The sequence below is a fragment of the Oncorhynchus keta genome, chromosome 4, assembly GCF_023373465.1.
Source record: "Oncorhynchus keta strain PuntledgeMale-10-30-2019 chromosome 4, Oket_V2, whole genome shotgun sequence".
Taxonomy (NCBI): Eukaryota; Metazoa; Chordata; class Actinopteri; order Salmoniformes; family Salmonidae; genus Oncorhynchus; species Oncorhynchus keta.
The window spans coordinates 61,282,854-61,304,966 of NC_068424.1; the positions used below are offsets into that span (position 1 = coordinate 61,282,854).

At 43.6% G+C, this 22,113-nt stretch overlaps 1 protein-coding gene across 1 annotated transcript in view; it reads right to left on the reverse strand.

The window, feature by feature from the left end:
* LOC118380059 (short transient receptor potential channel 3) overlaps positions 1-22,113 on the reverse strand; it is a 50,747-nt gene that overhangs the window by 17,603 nt on the left and 11,031 nt on the right. The window contains exons 3-6 of the mRNA XM_052511864.1: positions 21,787-21,837; positions 18,809-18,994; positions 1,653-1,830; positions 1,580-1,606 (exon numbers count right to left, since the gene is read on the reverse strand). Coding sequence (XP_052367824.1) covers positions 1,580-1,606; positions 1,653-1,830; positions 18,809-18,994; positions 21,787-21,837 — 442 coding nt within the window. The remainder of the gene's footprint in view (positions 1-1,579; positions 1,607-1,652; positions 1,831-18,808; positions 18,995-21,786; positions 21,838-22,113) is intronic.

The following is a 22,113-nucleotide window of genomic DNA, read 5'->3' on the forward strand; positions in this document are numbered from 1 at the left end:
TTTACCTTCACACTCCTAGACTATTTATTTACCTTCACACTCCTAGACTATTTATTTACCTTCACACTCCTAGACTATTTATTTACCTTCACACTCCTAAACTATTTATTTACCCTCACACCCCGAGACTATTTATTTACCCTCACACCCCGAGACTATTTATTTACCCTCACACTCCTAGACTATTTATTTACCTTCACACTCCTAGACTATTTATTTACCCTCACACCCGAGACTATTTATTTACCCTCACACTCCTAGACTATTTATTTACCCTCACACTCCTAGACTATTTATTTACCCTCACACTCCTAGACTATTTATTTACCCTCACTCCTAGACTATTTATTTACCCTCACTCCTAGACTATTTATTTACCCTCACACTCCTAGACTATTTATTTACCCTCACACTCCTAGACTATTTATTTACCCTCACACCCCTAGATTATTTATTTACCCTCACACCCCTAGATTATTTATTTACCCTCACACCCCTAGACTATTTATTTACCCTCACACTCCTAGACTATTTATTTACCTTCACACTCCTAGACTATTTATTTACCTTCACACTCCTAGACCATTTATTTACCTTCATACTCCTAGACTATTTATTTACCAACACATTCCTAGACTTTTTATTTACCCTCACACCACTAGACTATTTACCCTCACACTCCTATACTTATTTACTTTAATCACAGCTGGCTATAAATGTCTGTTTTACTTTTCAACACTCCTAATGGAACCATATATATGTAATTATATGGGCTAGAAACAATACTCTTCATATACTCTGGTTTGAGTTGAGATAAATGAAGGGAACACATTTTATTTGTCCCAACACTGCCTCTATTTATTTCACTTGAACTCTACAGCCTGGTTATGCACCAGTTGATCTACCTGAGAGGTTCTTAGTGGCAGGAATGATGGCGGTGGGTGGCCTTGCATGCCAGATTTTTATCTATACTCTCTTGGCAGACATTAAATTTCACATTGCAAAACAATCATCAATCAATCAAAATAAAGCTATCACATTTATTTTCTAAAGCCTTTTTATATCAGCAGTTGTCACAAAGTGCAATACAGATTCCCAGCCTATAACCCCAAAGAGCACTGTGCAGAGGCACAGTGGCAGTGAAAAACTCCCTAGAAAGGAATGAACCAAGGAAGAAACCTAGAGTGGAACCAGGCTCTGAGGGGTGGCCAGTCCTCTCCTGGCTGTGTTCTGTGGAGATTATAGCAGGGAAACTGCCAGGTCCGTTTGCGATATTACAACAAAGACGTTAAACAACGAACACCTCTGACATCATTGTACATAATTTCACGCAAGATAGAACAGCAGAGCATGTCGAGTTTTTTCTCCACGATGCTGGAGGCGCATTTTCTCAAAATAAAAACAATAACAAATCTGCCAATTTTGGATTCCAACTACAAGGCCAGATCGTTCTTCAAGACGTCCAAACGTTCATAGATGACCAGCAGGGTCAAATAATAACCAGAGTGGTTAAAGAGGGTACAGCAGTTCAACATCTCAGCGTGCATGTGCATACGAGCGTTTGTGCAGTTTTGTAAACAAACATACTCCATCAACATTGCTCTGACTACGACAACAAATGGTAAGCGAGAGTCAGCGGTATGTCAGTGGACGTGGTACTCTTACCCGACTGCAAGGGGCGAACCAGTAACCCACAGCCAGCAGGGGCAGACCCAGGGCCACAGCCACCACCACCAGGCACTTTACAGCGATAGTCTGCTCCCTCAGGCCCGACAGGTTCTCATACCAGATCGTCAGCAGCTGCTGCTGGCAGTTGGGGTGTGCCACGAACTGTGGGGGAGGAGAGAGAAAACAGGAAATGAGATGTAATGTTTAAGTTAACGCAATCGGGAAGCAGCCTGGGGAAGCAGGGATGAGCTATATACTGTCTTTATAATAGAGCTAATAAAATGGGAAAGCAGTCTAGGGAAACAAAGAGGCTGAGTGGCAGACCTGGTTCATCCTCTACACTGCCACTCCGTTTAGTCTGGACAATGAGGATGAAAACCCAGTTCTGAATCTATTCTGTAGGCACCAGGTGGACACCAGTCATTGCTTGGTCATTTGCATTTTAAGTGGGCCTATAGTGTGTGTCTATGTGTGTGCGTGTGTGTGTGGGGGGGTCTCATTTAATCACATTAACAGGCTTGATCAAATCTGGGGAAATACATTACGCCCTCGTCAGCGGTGGCTGCTCTGGGAAGATTTGGGTAGGTGGTGTTCCCTGTCTGAGTAATGGACGTTTTCAATCAAAAGCTACTGAGCCATTAATGAACTGAACAGTTCTCTTTGTGGGTTTTCTTGACACCGTCTGCCAGCCCAGTCAATCCATAACCATTTTATAATAGCAAACGTTTTGTTATTTGCTTTGTAAAGACCTAATACTACAAGATAAGAACATTAACCAGTATCAAGGGGATGTAAAAAGTTTGGGTTCCCATGTTCATTCTAATATGGGTACAAACAGACATGCAATTCCAATGGAAGAAAGAAATCATGGACGGGAGTGGTGGCCATTTCTTGGGATTTATATGGGATTCACCCTCAAACGGTTGCTCCCAGGTACTTCGAGAAAAACTTTGAGATACAGACAAAATTAATTCTGGGTCAGAGAGAGGTGCATTGCCACCTGTAGCAAGAAACAAGCTCCATCCTCAAAGTGTGCAATGTGTTCTAAATGGAGCCCATCTGTGCCTTTGGGTTTTTAATGTCATGGTTGTGCTACATCGGCTCCCCCTTTTTGCTGCAAGGCTAGCAATGACTGAATTGGAAAATATGGCCAGTTAATTATGCTGTTGAATGAGGAATCGAGGCAAAGCCAGAACAGCTATGAATAAGGAGCAGTGAGTCTATTATTATCGATTCTTTGGAGAGGGAGAGCCGTGAAGCATTGGAATTTGTCAGTGTACAAAAATCATGGGACAAGAACGAGATGCAGAAGAGTTGAGGTGAACATTAACCTGCCAGTAACAGGATAAGGACATTTTAAAACACTTCATGTGAGAAAACCTGGGCAAAAATCAATAGGTAGAAACTCAATGTCTGTCAGGGGTAGCAAGCTACAATAGGTGTTCAAAAGCTCTAATGGTGGTTTGAGTCATCCTGAAAGATGTCACTTTGCCTTACAGTTTTTCAAAAGCTTTTTAAAGCTATTTATCCTGATGGAATGTTATTTTATACAATTTTATACGGTGCCAACTAATGATTCAACTTGCTATGCAACTTCCTTATGATTTACTTAATGCATAAAATTATCTAACCTTTCAAATCCCATTTTACAAGCTAACTGTAATGGCATGTTTTTTGTTTCAGTTGTCTGAAGTACCAACTAAAGATTCAACTTGCTGTACAACTTATTTTCCAGTTAATCCTTTTATTTTTTTATGATTCATTTAACCTTGTGAGTCACACTGACATGCAAATCTGTTTTTCAAGGGCGCCCTGGGCAACAGGCAGCAACATAAACACACGTACAAATAAACTATAATGACAATATAACAGGGTTGGGGAGTAACGGATTACATGTAATCAGTTACATATAAGGGATTTTTTTTTAAACAGTTAATGTAATCCGTTACGTTACCAGCAAAAATATTGTAATCAGATTACATTATTAACCATATTATTATATGTAGTAGAAAGCGTTTGGGTAATCCAAAAATTACGTTATGGATTACAATTTTGGACAGGTAACTAGTAACTGTAATGGATTACATTTAGAAAGTAACCTACCCAAGCCTGACAACAAAAACCATAAAACCGCAAGTCACAGTGATGACACCAAACACTCAGCATCATTAACATAGCAAGTGCACACAGAGCCAGATGATATATTGACTGGAAAAGTTGGAAAAGTTGCAATTAACAAAAATTGGCACTGGTCTTTCCACTTTAACCAATTATATGCATTAACCCTAGATATCTATTTGTTTGAAGCCACCGCGCAGCCATCTTGGTACTCCTACTCCAGTGTAAAAAATAATATTTTGGACGATATAGAAATTCATTTATTAATGTCTACATTTGTTTTCCTTATATTCCTTAAAATATATACTTTTAGAGAGTAATAATGTTACTGTAATACATACCATTTTGTCCTTGAAAGATAATATTGAAAGATTGTAGAATTCCATTAATTCCTATGGAGGACTGCTCCTTCTGAGGAGTACCAATATGGCTGACCGGTGGCTTCAAAGCCTTTCACTGGCCAATACATAGCATAAGCAGTCCAGGGTTTATACACATCGTTTGATTTTAAATGCGCCCACCAGAGGGCAATGCCGCCCCTATTTCGATATAATTTTTGTTTAGGTTCCACCTCCGAAGAATATACATATTCACAAATTGGGGAAGGGAAATAATGTTGTAATGACTTCCACCTCGAGTGATCGAGAAACATCAACAAATAGGCAATTGACAGCTGTCAGTGTAGCTAGGTAGCATGCTAACCTTAGCTAGCCATCTTATTAACCTTATCTGACTAGCTAACGTTATCTGTTGTTGCAGTCTTTTTCCAAACTACTCTGTATTCAAAGGATTAGCCAGCTGGCTAAACTGGTTCTACTGGAGTTTTCATTAGCATAATAGGGAAAACTTCACCACAGATGGAAACCAGTATCTTTGAATTCACCATCTATTGTTATCTCCAAAGTTTTGGCATCTTCCATAAGAGACTGTTTTTCTACATTATAATGGACACGGTGAAACTGGCAGGCTTTCAGCTGTGGTACAGCAAAGCCAAGTCAGCCGTGCTCATGGTTCTCACAGGGGAAGTGAAATGATAGGCTACAATTACTTTGCTCATGATGCATTTCGCAAATGACATGTAACAACACCCTGAGTGCATCAGACACAAAACACCAATACAAAATGTTACAACAGAACAAAAATAGATAAACAAGTTCCTTGAATGTTATTTTGCAGGTGCCTGTTCATTTAAGCAATAAGGCACGAGGGGGGGTGGTATATGGCCAATATACCACAGGTAAGAAGTGTTCTTACGCACAATGCAACACGGAGTGCCTGGACACAGCCCTTAGCCTTGGTATATTGGTTGTATATTGGCCATATACCACAAACCCTGAGGTGCCTTATTGATATTTTATAAACAGGTTATCAACGTAATTAGAGCAGTAAAAATCAGCAGTTCAAACCCGTGGTACATGGTCGGATATACCACGGCTGTCAGCCAATCAGCATTCAGGGCTCAAACTAACCAGTTTATAATATAGGATAGACGCTGGCTGCACCAATCAAAGCAATGAAGCATGTAGTGAAGAATTCATGTTGGGGCGATGGGGGAGCATGGATGCAAAGTGCCATTTATGAAATGTATATATTTATATATATATATTTTAATACAGACTAGCTAAAAAAGTAGGTTGAAATGTATAAATGATCCATGTTAAATTTCTGTAAAAAAAAAGTAGAGGTGAAAAAAAAAAACATACGTTTGTACCCCCTATTTTAATTTGCTCCACGGCTCAGGCGGCCAAGTGTTGGCTACGGCGAAAAGCTGTTTGGTTCAGTTGAGACTTGCAAAGAGGAAGGACTTTGCAAGTGTTTCTGATTCATAAACAGTGCCATGCTGGTGGGTGGTAACATTCAAATAAAACCCAGCCCTGGAAAGAAACGTAGACTGAAAAGTATTAGCCGTCATATCATATGGGAAACCTACGGCATTGCCACAGAAAAAAGTCCCCACTTCAAGCTCAAATAGATCATACTCAGTGGTGGAAAAAGTACCCAATTGTCATACTTCAGTCAAAGTAAAGATAACTTAATTGAAAATGACTGAAGTAAAAGTGAAAGTCACCAGTAAAATTCTACTTGAGTAAATAAAAAAAATAAAAAAAGGTTTTAAATGTACTTAAGTATCAAAAGTAAATGTAATTGCTAAAATATACTTAAGTATCAAAAGTAAAAGTATAAATCATTTCACATTCCTGTCACGCCTACTCCCACTCCCTCTCTCCGGCGCTCGACGTCGGTCTTCTGCACCCTATTCAGTAGATGACTGCGCGAGGAGGTCCTAATGCAATCGACGTGCCGGGAAAACAACCTTTCCTTAGACATGCTCATCGCCATGGCCATCCATCTGGACAACCTTCTTCAGGAGCGCCGGCACCTCACTCTCCTCGCCCTCCTCCTTTGTTCGTTCTGAGGCAGATCCTGAACCCATGGAGGTAGGGGCCACACACCTCTCTGTGGCAGAGTAGCGTCACCGGAGACAGCTGGGGCTGTGTCCAGATGGCGGCCAGAAGGGGCACCAACTTCAGCTGTGTCTGGTGCCTTCCAACACAGGGTCCACTGGAGCGGAGAGGCGGCCCCGTGATCACCCATCTCCCAAGGTAGGCATGAGTGTTCCATCATCATAGTTTTCTGCCAAACCCTTCCTAGGTTCCATGTCAGTTGAGAGTCTTGTAAGTGCCCTCCAACCTATCATTCCGTCCCCCTGTATCATTGGCCCCGTGTTTTGGGACGTATATGTGGACATCCGCCAGGCTCTGGAGAGGGAACCCTTGCATGCTACCTGCCCTCTTGAGCACATCTACGTCCCCACAGGGGTAAGAGACTGACTGTTGACCTGGGCGCACACATCCCTCACCGCTGGACACCCAGGTAACACCTGCACCGTTAAATCCATCTCTGCAAAGTACTGATGGTCCACCTTTGCGCAGGACGTCGCCCGCTTTGTCAACTCCTGCCTCGTATGTGCCCAAACCAAATATCCCCGGGACACGCTACAGCAGGGAAACTCCTTCCCATGCCTCAGCGGCTTTGGTCCAATCTGTCCATAGATTCTTTGACTGATCTCCCTCCGTCTGATGGTTTCACCACTATTATGGTTGCTGTGGACAGATTCTCTAAATCCTACCATTTCATCCCTCTCTCTGGTCTTCCTACCCACCCTCCAGGTTGCTGAGGCAAACTTCCAGCAGGTCTTCAGGCACTATGGCCTTCCAGAGGACATAGTCTACGACCGTGGCCCCCAATTCACGTCGCGGTTATGAAGAGCTTTCTTGGAGAAGATGGGGGCCGTGGCCAGCCACACATCCGGGAACCGGCTTCAGTCCAACGGGCAGGTGGAGAGGACCAACCAGAGGAAGGGGAGGTTCCTTAGGAGTCACTGCCAGGAGCGGCAGGGGGAGTGGGCCTGGTTCCTTCCCTGGGCTGGGTACGCCCAGAACTCACTTTGTCACTCCACTTGGCAGACTCCCTTCTAGTGCGTCCTGGGATATCAGCCGGCCCTGGCCCCGTGGAGTCCTTTTGGGTGTCAGGGGAAATGAATGGAGTAAAAATAACATTATTTTCTATAGGAATGTAGTGGAGTAAAAGTAAGAGTTGTCAAAAATACAGTATAAATAGTAAAGTATAGTACAGATACACCCACCTCCCTGGTCATGACCCTTCTCCCCCGATTGTCCAGGCGGCCAGTTCTAGGAAGAGTCTTGGTGTTTCCAAACTTCTTCCATTTAAGAATGATGAAGGTGGCCACTGTTCTTGGGGACCTTCAATGCTGCAGAAATGTTTTGGTAACCTTCCCCAGATCTGTGCCTCGTCACAATCCTGTCTCGGAGCTCTATGGACAATTCCTTCAACATCATGGCTTGGTTTTTGCTCTGACATGCACTGTCAATTGTGGGACCTTATATAGACAGGTTTGTGCTTGTCCAATCAATTGAATTTACTACAGGTGGACACCAATTAAGTTGTAGAAACATCAAGTATGATCAATAGAAACAGGATACACCTGAGCTCAATTTTGAGTCTCATAGCAATATTGTCTAAATACTTATGTCAATTTCTGTTTTAATAAATAAATCTGCAAAAATCTCTAAAAACGTGTTTTGCTTTGTCATTATGGGGTATTGTGTGTAGACTGCTCAGAATTTTTAAAAATGTAATCCATTTTAGAATAAGGCTGTAACAAAATGTGGAAAAAGTCAACGTTCTTAATACTTCCCGAAGGCACTGTAAATACTATACACCACTGATCCTACTTTGACTAAAACAATGATTTATTGACTTCAATTGTTGTGCACCCTCATGGGTAAGCTCTGTGCATCGTCTTTAAGCTTCAAGTTCATTTGAGGCCGTGCTTCTACACCTGCATTGTTTGCTGTTTGGGGTTTTAGGCTGGGTTTCTGTACAGCACTTTGAGATATCAGCTGATGTACGAAGGGCTATATAAATACATTTGATTTGATTTGATTTTGATTTAAGTTGCAAAACAGTGAATTTACACTTATGGGCTTTTAACATATGGAGCAAATGGTCATTTGGCAAATAAACAGACTGACTTGTCAAAAAACAGCTTCACCTTAACATCAGTAAGGAGGTGATTGTGGACTATAGGAGAAAGAGAGGAGAGCAAGCCCCCATCCACATCGACAGGGTTGTTGTGGAGCGGGTCGAGAGCTTCAAGTTCATTTGCGTCTACATCTCTAAGGACTTAACATGGTCCACACACACACGCACAGTCGTGAAGAAAGCAGCGTCCCTTCCCTCTCAAGAGGCTGAAAAATTTGTCATGGCCCCTCGGACCCTCAAAATGTTCTACAGCAGCACCTTCGAGAGCATCTCGACTGGCTGCATCACTGCTTGCTATGGCAATTGCACTGCCCTCAACCGCAAAGCACTACAGAGGGTGGTGCGGACGGCCCAGAACATCACTAGGGCCGAGCTCCCTGCCATCCAGGACCTCTATATCAGGCATCAGAGGAAGGCCCAAAAATTGCCAAAGACTTCAACCACCCAAGCAATAGACTGTTCACTTTGCTACTGTCCAGCAAACGGTATGGCATTGGCTCTCGGACCAACTGGCTCAGAGATAGCTTCTACCTCCATGCCATAAGACAGCTAAATAGTTAACTGAATGGTTACCCGGACTATCTGCATTGACACTATGTTACACTGACTATGCAAACTCATAAGACTGTATATACACTCACTTTACACACACACTACACTGACACAAAAGATTGTTGTAGAACTGTTGTATTTGGTGTGACAAATATGTGACAAATACAAATATAATTTCATTTGATTAAGCCCAAAATCACAGTGGTGGTGCCAAGGCATCTGTCACAGAGATTTGTATTACATCATCTGTAGTCTGCAACAACATTTTGCTGGATAAAATAGATCTTTATGTGTTCAGTCAATCAGGGCATTCTATCTGTGTTCATGGCACAGCTAAGTCACATTCTGGGGAGCTGGATCCAGATGACTCAATGTTCCTGAGGGGAAACGTGGCACACACAATCAGGATTCCCCTCCATGTGTCCATGTGTTAGAGTGTGAAGAGCGCCAGCTCCAGTTTGCATCTCTGCTGCAGATTAGGAAAATGTAATTTGGGGCCTTGCGAAATAGCAAAGTGCTCCCTCAGGCTGGATCCATTGACAATAGGGAGAGAGGATGTTGCTTGCAGATGTATTTCTCAAGTGGGAGCCTGAGGCTGAGAAACACTGTAAACGCACTACACTGCTTATGGGATTTGGCACTACCTCAAATGCCTCCTTGTCATTCTGTTGTGGTGTTAAGAATTCCACCTGGTTGCTTAAAGAGATTATCTGGTACTTCTGCATGCTTTTTAGACAGTAGTTCTTAAAGTAGCATACTATGTCACATCCACTATGTACACAAAAGTATGTAGACACCCCTTCAAATTAGTGGATTCGGCTATTTCAGCCACACCCGTTGCTGTCATGTGTATAAAATCGAGCACACAGCCATCCAATCTCCACAGACAAACATTGGCAGTAGAATGGCTTTACTGAAGAGCTCAATAACTTTCAATGTGGCACCGTCATAGGTTGCCACCATTCTAACAAGTCAGTTCATCAAATTTATGGACTGCTAGAGCTGCCCCGGTCAACTGTAAGTGCTGTTATTGTGAAGTGGAAACGTCTAGGAGCAGCAACGGCTCAGTCGTGAAGTTGTAGGCCACACAAACTCACAGAAAGGGACCCGTTGAGTGCTGATGTGTGTGCCCCGTAAAAATCCTCAGTCCTCAGTTGAAACACTCACTACGAAGTTCCAAACTGCCACTGGAAGCAACGTCAACACAGAAAGTGTGCGTCGGGAGCTTCATGACATGGGTTTCCATTGCCGAGCAATGTCTAGGACTAAAGCTCACCACCATTGGACTCTAGAGCAGTGGAAACACATTCTCTAGAGTGATGAATCATGCTTCACCAACTAGCAGTCCAATGGACAAATCTGGGTTTGGCGGATCCCGGGAGAACCCTACCTGCCCCAATGCATAGTGCCTATAAAGTTCATGTTAAAGCTAAGTTAACCCGTAAAGTTAATGGTCTGGGGCTGTTATTCATGGTTCGGGATAGGCTCCTTAGTTCCAGTAAAGAGAAATATTAACGCTCCAGTATAGAATTACATTTTAGACGATTCTGTGCTTCCAACTTTGTGGCAACAGTTGGGAAAGGCCCTTTCCTGTTTCAGCATGACAATGACCCTTGCACAAAGCGAGGTCCATACAGAAATGGTTTGTTGAGATCAGTGTGGAAGAACTTGACTGGCCTGCAGGGAGCCCTGACCTCGACCCCATCAAACACCTTTGGGATGAATTGGGATGAATTGGAACGCCGACTGCGAGCCAGGCCTAATCACCCAACATCAGTGCTCGACCTCGCTAATTCTGGTGGCTAAATAGATGCAAGTCCCCAGAGCAATGTTCCAACATCTAGTGGAAAGCCTTCCCAGAAGAGTGGAGGCTGTTCTAGCAGCAAAGGGGGGACCACCTCCATAGTAATGCCCATGATTTTGGAATGAGATGTTCGACGAGCACGTGTCTACATACTTTTGGTCATGTAGAGTATGTGCAGATATGTGCACCACGTGATTGCGCTCACTCGCTCGGCTGTGTGTGCATCTTGCTAGCTGTCACTCAAATGGCAAGGGGCTGAAGCTCATTGGCTAGAACTCAAATTGCTACGGGGCTGGCTCACGTGGGGGAAAATGTAGGGAAAATGGCTTAGCACAGCTTCCAGAAAAAGACTCACTTTTAAACTAGGGATTTTGTGGCTAATTTAGGGAAGACATTAATTCTGCTCATATATTATGCATGTATGAACTACACATTGACACATCCTGCTCAAAGTGTGAGGTTTATAAATACTTAGTAGTTGCCAAAGTTCTGGAGCAAGTCTTTAATAAATGGTGCTTTCTTGGCCAGGGCCCTTATGTACCAAGCATTTCAGAAAAGGAGTGCTGATTCACGGTCAGTTTTGAATAAGATTACATGGTGTAACAATGACGCTGTGAGTCAAGAAGCAGGTGCAACGTTTAATAAATCAACAAACATGAAACGAGACAGCGTAACAGTGGCGATATAGCATGAACACAGGAATGATACCGACTGAGGAATGAACGTAAGGGAGGGACAGATAAGGGGGAGATAATGATGAAGGTAATGGAATCCAGGTGTGAATCATAATGATCTGTAGGTGCGCGTAATGATGGATGCCAGGTGTGCGTACTGATGAATCCCAGGACCGGTGGTTAGTACTGTGGCAACGTCAATGCCGGAGGGGAGGAGCAGGAGTAGACGTGACACATGGACAGGGGGGCCTGATCCTAGATCAGCACTCTTACTCTGAGACACTTAAACCATATGGCCCTAGGCTTACTTGAAAAGGAAATGTCAATCTCAATGGGACTTCCCTGGTTTAATAAAGGATACAAAACAATAATATAAAAAATCCCTCAATCATATTAATATGTTATTATCCTTTTCTTCTTCATAAAACAACAGTATAGAGCCAAATCAGATTGAGGCCGCATCTGAGTTTCATACCATGACATCTGAACAATCATGGTGGTGGAGGAGATAACGTCCTTACCATGGTGGAGAAGGAGACAACGTCCTTTACCATGGTGGAGGAGTAGACAATGCCCTTTAACAAGGTGGAGGAGGAGACAACGTCCTTTACCATGGTGGAGGAGGAGACAACGTCCTTTACCATGGTGGAGGAGGAGACAACGTCCTTTACCATGGTGGAGGAGGAGACAATGTCCTTTACCATGGTGGAGAAGGAGACAACGTCCTTTACCATGGTGGAGGAGGAGACAACGTCCTTTACCATGGTGGAGGAGGAGACAACGTCCTTTACCATGGTGGAGGAGGAGACAACGTCCTTTACCATGGTGGAGGAGGAGACAACGTCCTTTACCATGGTGGAGGAGGAGACAACGTCCTTTACCATGGTGGAGGAGGAGACAACGTCCTTTACCATGGTGGAGGAGAAGACAACATCCTTTACCATGGTGGAGGAGGAGACAACATCCTTTACCATGGAAGAGGAGACAACACCCTTTACCATTGTGGCCACGGCTGCTAATTAATCAATCACGTTAATGTCGGTTTCAATTCCATCATGCATTTATATCAATGAACCTCACACATTATGGCAAGAAGAAGGCCTTAGTGAGGTATTAGTTATTGTCAAAATCTAATCTTTTAAAATTGCAGTGTATGATGGCCCCTTTATGCAGGGAGTGCAGCACTTTTATCCATGCCATTTAACTGTTAGCTTGATTAACATCACATCACCGGACGACCTTGAGCGCAGGAAATCCCACAGAGTAGGCAAAGCTCACCCAGTCCTATGATTAATAATACTGTACTAAGAAGTTTGCTGGCTGGCTGGCAGCATACATGTGCCTGGCTGCCTCCAATTCAGGGTAATTTTGCTGCACTAAAAATCTGACTGACTGGCTGGCTGGCATATAACATATATGTGACTGGCTCAGTTGGCTGGCACATATCCTACACATGATTGGCTGGCTGGCATATAACATACATGTGACTGGCTGTCTGGCTGGCATATAACATACATGTGACTAGCTGGCTGGCTAACTGGCACATACCATACATGTGACTGGCTGACTGGCATATACCATACATGTGACTGGCTTGCTGGCATATAACATACATGTTACTGGCTGGCTGACTGACTGGCACATAACACACATGTGATTGACTGGCTGGCTGTCTGACTGGCACATAACACACATGTGATTGACTGGCTGGCTGTCTGACTGGCACATAACACACATGTGATTGACTGGCTGGCTGGCTGACTGGCACATAACACACATGTGATTGGCTGGCTGGCTGACTGGCACATAACACACATGTGATTGGCTGGCTGGCTGACTGGCACATAACACACGTGATTGACTGGTTGGCTGTCTGACTGGGACATAACACACATGTGATTGGCTGGCTGGCTGGCTGTCTGACTGGCACATAACATCCATGTGATTGGCTGGCTGACTAGCACATAACATACAAGTGACTGGCTTGCTGGTTGGCTAACTGGCACATAACATACATGTGACTGGCTGGATGGCTGACTGGTTCATACATGTGACTGACTGGCTGGTTGACTGGCACATAATATACATGTGACTGGCTGGCTGACTGGCATATAACATACATGTGACTGCCTGGCTGACTGGCACATAACATACATGTGACTGACTGCCTGGCTGACTGGCACATAACATACATGTGACTGACTGGCTGGCTGACTGGCACATAACATACATGTGACTGGCTGGCTCTGGTTGACTGGCACATAACATACATGTGACTGGCTGGCTCGTTGACTGGCACATAACATACATGTGACTGTCTGGCTCGTTGACTGGCACATAACATACATGTGACTGGCTGGCTGACTGGCACATAACATACATGTGACTGGCTGGCTCGTTGACTGGCACATAACATACATGTGACTGGCTGGCTCGTTGACTGGCACATAACATACATGTGACTGGCTGGCTGGCTGGCACATAACATACATGTGACTGGCTGGCTGGCACATAACATACATGTGACTGGCTGGCTGGCTGGCACATAACATACATGTGACTGGCTGGCTGGCACATAACATACATGTGACTGGCTGGCTGGCACATAACATACATGTGACTGGCTGGCTGGCTGGCTGGCACATAACATACATGTGACTGGCTGGATAACTGGCACAAAACATACATGTGACTGGCTGGCTGACTGGCACATAACATACATGTGACTGGCTGGCTGACTGGCACATAACATACATGTGACTGGCTGGCTTGTTGACTGGCACATAACATACATGTGACTGGCTGGCTGGCTGACTGGCACATATCATACATGTGACTGGCTGGCTGGCTGACTGACACATAACATACATGTGACTGGCTGGCTGGCTGACTGGCACATAACATACATGTGACTGGCTGGCTGACTGGCACATAACATACATGTGACTGGCTGGCTGACTGGCACATAACATACATGTGACTGGCTGGCTGACTGGCACATAACATACATGTGACTGGCTGGCTTGTTGACTGGCACATAACATGCATGTGACTGGCTGACTGGCACATAAGATACATGTGACTGGCTGGCTGGCTGGCTGACTGGCACATATCATACATGTGACTGGCTGGCTGGCTGACTGGCACATAACATACATGTGACTGGCTGGCTCATTGACTGGCACATAAAATACATGTGACTGGCTGGCTGGCTGACTGGCACATATCATACACATGACTGGCTGGCTGACTGGCACATAACATACACATGACTGGCTGGCTGACTGGCACATAACATACATGTGACTGGCTGGCTGGCACATATCATACATGTGACTGGCTGGCTGACTGGCACATAACATACATGTGACTGGCTGGCTGACTGGCACATAACATACATGTGACTGGCTGACTGGCACATAACATACATGTGACTGGCTGGCTGGCTGACTGGCACATAACATACATGTGACTGGCTGGCTGGCTGACTGGCACATAACATACATGTGACTGGCTGGCTGGCTGGTGCTTTACTTGTATTTTTGTGTTGGTTCTTTATGACTTCATTTTTATTTTATATTTTTTATATTTTGGATAAGTGGTGCTGTCATACACTGGATTTACTTGTAACTATAATCATGTGACAGCACTATAATCATAATCAGCATGTCCAGAGATGCAATCTCTCTTATCATCACCCAGTGTCTGGGCTTACCTCCGCTGTACCCGCACCCCATCATACCCTGTCTGCGCATTATGCCCTGAATATATTCTACCATGCCCAGAAATCTGCTCCTTTTATTCTTTGTCCCCAACGCTCTAGGCGACCAGTTTTGATAGCCTTTAGCCACACACTCATACTACTCTTCTTCTGTTCCGCGGGTGATGTGGAGGTAAACGCAGGCCCTGCATGTCCCCAGGCACCCTCATTTGTTCACTTCTGTGATCGAAAAAACTTGGTTTCATGCATGTCAACATCAGAAGCCTCCTCCATCGGTTTGTTTTACTCACTGCTTTAGCACACTCTGCTAACCCTGATGTCCTTGCCGTGTCTGAATCCTGGCTCAGGAAGGCCACCAAAAATTCTGAGATTTCCATACCCACCTATAACATTTTCCGTCAAAATAGAACTGCCAAAGGGGGAGGAGTTGCAGTCTACTGCAGAGATAGCCTGCAAAGTAATGTCATACTTTCCAGGTCCATAGCCAAACAGTTCGAACTACTAATTAAAAAAATTTACTCTCTCCAGAAATAAGTCTCTCACTGTTGCCGCCTGCTACCGACCCCCCTCAGCTCCCAGCTGTGCCCTGGACACCATTTGTGAATTGATCGCCCCCCATCTAGCTTCAGAGTTTGTTCTGTTAGGTGACCTAAACTGGGATATGCTTAACACCCCGGCAGTCCTACAATCTAAGCTAGATGCCCTCAATTTCACACAAATCATCAAGGAACCCACCAGGTACAACCCTAAATCTGTAAACAAGGGCACCCTCATAGACGTCATCCTGACCAACTGGCCCTCCAAATACACCTCTGCTGTCTTCAACCAGGATCTCAGCGATCACTGCCTCATTGCCTGTATCCGCTACGGAGCCGCAGTCAAACGACCACCCCTCATCACTGTCAAACGCTCCCTAAAACACTTCTGTGAGCAGGCCTTTCTAATCGACCTGGCCCGAGTATCCTGGAAGGATATTGACCTCATCCCGTCAGTTGAGGATGCCTGGTCATTCTTTAAAAGTAACTTCCTCACCATTTTAGATAAGCATGCTCTGTTCAAAAAATGCAGAACTAAGAACAGATATAGCCCTTGGTTCACTCCAGACCTGACTGCCCTCGACCAGCACAAAAACATCCTGTGGCGGACTGCAATAGCATCGAATAGTCCCCGCGATATGCAACTGTTCAAGGAAGTCAGGAACCAATACACGCAGTCAGTCAGGAAAGCGAAGGCCAGCTTCTTCAGGCAGAAATTTGCATCCTGTAGCTCTAACTCCAAAAAGTTCTGGGACACTGTGAAGTCCATGGAGAACAAGAGCACCTCCTCCCAGCTGCCCACTGCACTGAGGCTAGGTAACACGGTCACCACCGATAAATCCATGATTATCGAAAACTACAACAAGCATTTCTCAACGGCTGGCCATGCCTTCCTCCTGGCTACTCCAACCTCGGCCAACAGCTCCCCCCGCAGCTACTCGCCCAAGCCTCTCCAGGTTCTCCTTTACCCAAATCCAGATAGCAGATGTTCTGAAAGAGCTGCAAAACCTGGACCCGTACAAATCAGCTGGGCGCTGACAATCTGGACCCTCTATTTCTGAAACTATCCGCCGCCATTGTCGCAGCCCCTATTACCAGCCTGTTCAACCTCTCTTTCATATAGTCTGAGATCCCCAAGGATTGGAAAGCTGCCGCAGTCATCCCCCTCTTCAAAGGGGGAGACACCCTAGACCCAAACTGTTACAGACCTATATCCATCCTGCCCTGCCCCTATGGGCCTATATCCATCCTGCCCTGCCCCCTGCCCCTAAGGTCTTCAAAAGCCAAGTCAACAAACAGGTCACTGACCATCTCGAATCCCACCGTACCTTCTCTGCTGTGCAATCTGGTTTCTGAGCCGGTCACGGGTGCACCTCAGCCACGCTCAAGGTACTAAACGATATCATAACCGCCATCGATAAAAGACAGTACTGTGCAGCCGTCTTCATCGACCTTGCCAAGGCTTTCGACTCGTGTCAATCACCATATTCTTATCGGCAGACTCAGTAGCCTCGGTTTTTCTGATGACTGCCTTGCCTGGTTCACCAACTACTTTGCAGACAGAGTTCAGTGTGTCAAATCGGAGGGCATGCTGTCCGGCCCTCTGGCAGTCTCTATGGGGGTGCCACAGGGTTCAATTCTCGGGCTGACTCTTCTCTGTATATATCAATGATGTTGCTCTTGCTGCGGGCGATTCCCTGATCCACCTCTACACAGATGACACCATTCTGTATACTTCCGGCCCGTCCTTGGACACTGTGCTATCTAACCTCCAAACGAGCTTCAATGCCATACAACACTCCTTCCGTGGCCTCCAACTGCTCTTAAATGCTAGTAAAACCAAATGCATGCTTTTCAACCGTTCGCTGCCTGCACCCGCCCGCCCGACTAGCATCACCACCCTGGATGGTTCCGACCTAGAATATGTGGACATCTATAAGTACCTAGGTGTCTGGCTAGACTGTAAACTCTCCTTCCAGACTCATATCAAACATCTCCAATCTAAAATCAAATCTAGAATTGGCTTTCTATTTCGCAACAAAGCCTCCTTCACTCACGCCGCCAAACTTACCCTAGTAAAACTGACTATCCTACCAATCCTCGACTTCGGCGATGTCATCTACAAAATAGCTTCCAATACTCTACTCAGCAACTGGATGCAGTTTATCACAGTGCCATCCGTTTTGTTACTAAAGCACCTTATACCACCCACCACTGCGACCTGTATGCTCTAGTCGGCTGGCCCTCGCTACATATTCGTCGCCAGACTCACTGGCTCCAGGTCATCTACAAGTCCATGCTAGGTAAAGCTCCGCCTTATCTCAGTTCACTGGTCACGATGGCAACACCCAACCGTAGCACGCGCTCCAGCAGGTGTATCCCACTGATCATCCCTAAAGCCAACACCTCATTTGGCCGCCTTTCGTTCCAGTTGAACTTGTTCTCAACTAGCCTACCTGGTTAAATAAAGTTGTATACATTCAATACGTTGATTTTGACTTGGTTGACATATTGCTGTGTTACTTCTAGACACTCTGAACAGGAAGGTTATGTTTAGTCATTAGTTGAACTTTGAGATACAGCACAGTGGTTTCCCTACAACATAAAGTCGTTCTGGCAAAAAAAACTAAAGCAAGCAGCATTGAATCAATGAAAATGTCTGACTGTTGCAAAAAGTGTAGTACCAAAATGTTGATGCTAAATGGATGGATACTGTAGATAGTGTCATAAAAGAAGCCCTGTTGAGTTGAAAGTGAATTTTGTAGGCAGGGCCAGTGAAGAGGGGTAGAAGAGGTATGGATGCAGGTCTGGTACACAGGCAAGTAGCAATGGAGGCACTTTGATGTAAAGTGGCGTGTCCTGTGAATCATTTTGAATGAGTACAGTATATTCTAAATTCTAGAAATAACTTACACGATCGAGAGATAAGAGAGCGTTGCAGTGCTGTTTTGCAGCTAGAAAATAAGGTGTGATGTGAGTCCAACCAAATGGATAGTTTTTGTTTGCTTCACTTCTACAGGACATACTGGATATGTTCAGCATTCAACCAATAAGAGATCACCGGTCAGAGAGAGTTTACATGGGAAGAGTTAATGCCTGTTGAAGTATTGAGAAGTCAACTACAGGTCTAGGATCTGAGGATAGATAAAGGAAACTGTTAGCTACTTACCTTTTTCACCTCGTACTTGATGGCCAGTTTGACCCTGCTCAGGAGAGAGCGAAGGCCCTGCCCCGACTCCTTCTCAGCAGTAACATCTCCATTCAAAATGGCTTCCACTTCCTCTGTGTCCCGACAGAGGTCCAGCACTCCCACTACAAAGTCCTTACACTGCATAGACAGCTTGCGATAGTCATTCTGGACAGAGAGAAAAACAGGTTAGAGTCAAGTCAGCTACTGGAGACAGGGAAAGGCAAACTCGTTGGCGTAAATCTCAATTACAAAGGTAACGTGACACGAACAGAATATAAACTTAGTAATATTTTTCCAGCAAACATTATGTTATAGAAAGATATACAGTAATAGTGACAAAAAAAATACTTATGCTTCTCTGAAAACACTTTTAGCATTTCTGAATAAGTAATGGGTCCAATAGTGGTGACCCAATGGGGATATCTGTGTGTAATGATCTCGACATTAGCTGAAGTCAAGAAAGGGTTGTATATCCACATGACATAGAATTGTATTATTAAGTAGGAAAATCTGAAATACATTTACATCTTAATACTTGTGCAGGATAATAAAATGAATAATAAGGATTACAATAGCTCGGAAATGAATCTCCAAAAAATAAAACGTTCATAGAAATGTGTTGTTAATGCTACAATGTGAAATGTATTTTAACCTCTATTTTCACAGGATTACTGTCACTATAGGAGGAGGTAAGGTAATGGAATTGTTATCTGAATGCATCCGCAATTTTATTCTCGTGGAAGCAGTTAAATTGGTCATTTCAGCATTCCTTAAATAGGCCTACATAATACTAGTCTAGTCCTTTGCGAAAAGACATCTGTGTTTTGATAAAATGAACGTGCTTGCCAGGTGACAAGATTTATAATACTGTGCTGAGTACAGTCAAAGTATTTAATATAATTTTCTCCCTCTTTATAGAAAGTATACAGTCGATATTGATGATACTGGCCTCAGTATTACTTCGTATCATATTTAAGCTGTTAATTGAACTTCTGGTCAACCATCCCTAGCTTAGATCACTCTACTTGTTGAAAAGCAATCCAACATTAATGTAATAAATACTTTGTCTACAAGGGAGGAAGAGGCCATGCATGTTTCATTGGTATAATTCAAATATTAAGAAGAAACAGTTTTGCAAATTAGGGGACACAAATGATATGTTTACACAGATGATATGTTTACACTAATGATATGTTTACACAGACGATATGTTTACACAGATGACATGTTTACACAGACGACATGTTTACACAGACGACATGTTTACACAGACGATATGTTTACACAGACGATATGTTTACACAGACGATATGTTTACACAGACGACATGTTTACACAGACGATATGTTTACACAGACGATATGTTTACACAGACGACATGTTTACACAGACGATATGTTTACACAGACGATATGTTTACAGACGATATGTTTACACAGACGATATGTTTACACAGACGATACATAAACAGTTATACATATTGGCAATGCATTTGAAATGCATGCAGTCTCATGATGAAACAGTAGTCTGAAATGCTTTTGGTACAGCTGACTTTGTCCTTATAGCACACTGCCAAGCTGTTGCCTGTCCCTTTTACCTATGGTCATACTTCCATAGTGAATCATTCCAGAGTCACCACTTTTATTCACATTGTTGTTTAAACCTTGCTCTAAGAACACAATTAAAGGCGCATTAAGCTAACGGCTTATCTTTAGCTTTTAAATGTGTTGTTTGTCCTTTATGCAGAGAGCATTTAGTCTGGATTTCATTTCCAAGGAACAACTAGACTTTGCTCAGCATGTGTCTGTCACTTTGTTCATGTCTAGTGCTTTATTCTTTCTAATTGTGATGGATTGTCATAAACCATCTGTTCAAAGATACTGTCAAATACTGTGTTTGACAAGCCCAAACCCTACATTTTCAGTCACTCATAACTGAACATTGTGATCCAACTCTCAAGTGAAGTATTGCACCGTGTGAGCAATTTACTGCCTTTCATTCACTACAACATGTTCCGATATACTTCTATCATCTCACTGCATCTCTCAGAGGGAGGCAAAAGGACAACTCAGAGAACAGATTGAAGAAAACAGGTATAAGGACAAAACATAATAAGTCCTGTATGAGGGCCCATATTGAGAGCTATGTGATGTGTTCTCTACAGAAATTGCTTTTCAGTTTATTCTGTGTTAAGTGTTGTATCAGACAAACCTGAAAATCCCAACAGGAGAAAGTTTTGATTTATGAGACAGGGTCAAACAAGCGTCCTCTTCTAAAATGTTCATTTACAAACACATTCAGTGTAGCTTGTTGCATCATACCAAGCTTGAAATTGTTGTTAATGTGTCATATGTTTAACAGCATGAAGCACTCTAGTAAATGTGGGTAACTTAATAACAAGCTTTTGCGGCAATATAGTTCAGTGAACTCATTTTTACAATCAATTTAAATTAGGCAAATAATTAAAAAATGTATTCTTAAAGGAGAGGGCAGGTTTGTGTTTTGAAACACCACTGGTTTCTCTCTTTCCCATTAACAGCTCTGGAAATCACATCTGTCACAATGTTTATCTGCAGGCTGTGGCTAAAATGCAACTGTAGTCCCAAGTGGCACAGTGGTCTAAGGCACTGCATCTCAGTGCAAGAGCTATCACTACAGTCCCTGGTTTGAATCCTGGCTGTATCACAGCCAGCTGTGATTGAGAGTCCCATAGGGCGGTGCACAATTGGCCCAGCGTTGTCCAGGTTTGACTGGGGTAGGTCACCTATGTAAATAAGAATTTGTTCTTAACTGACTTGCCTGGTTAAATAAAAAATAAAAATAATGCACAATCTGACAGTCAGCCAGATATGCTAAAAGACAGATTACCCTTGAAGTAACAGCAAGTAATTAGCCAGTGTGCAGCTAGGCACATTTTTAATCAATCTCAATGAATTTATGTAGTTAAACATATTTACCAGGGAGAAGCAATTGTGCTGCGTGGTCTCTTTTTTATGGCTCTTTTTATCCTGGTGGCGACATCAGCATAACACACATACAGGTTGAAGATTCATTACATTACACAACATCGGTTTTAAATAAAAACATGAGGCTGAAATTAATGGAGTTGTTAATTAAGCAGATTCAACACATCGCTATTGCACACGACTTTACCTGATAACAATCCTCAATTTAGTTAGTACTATTCCATGTCAGAATTCCAAAGCATTCAAAACGATCAAACATTACATCTTCAAGCTAAATAAAGGAAAACAAACATGGTTACGCCTTGAAACTAAATGCAG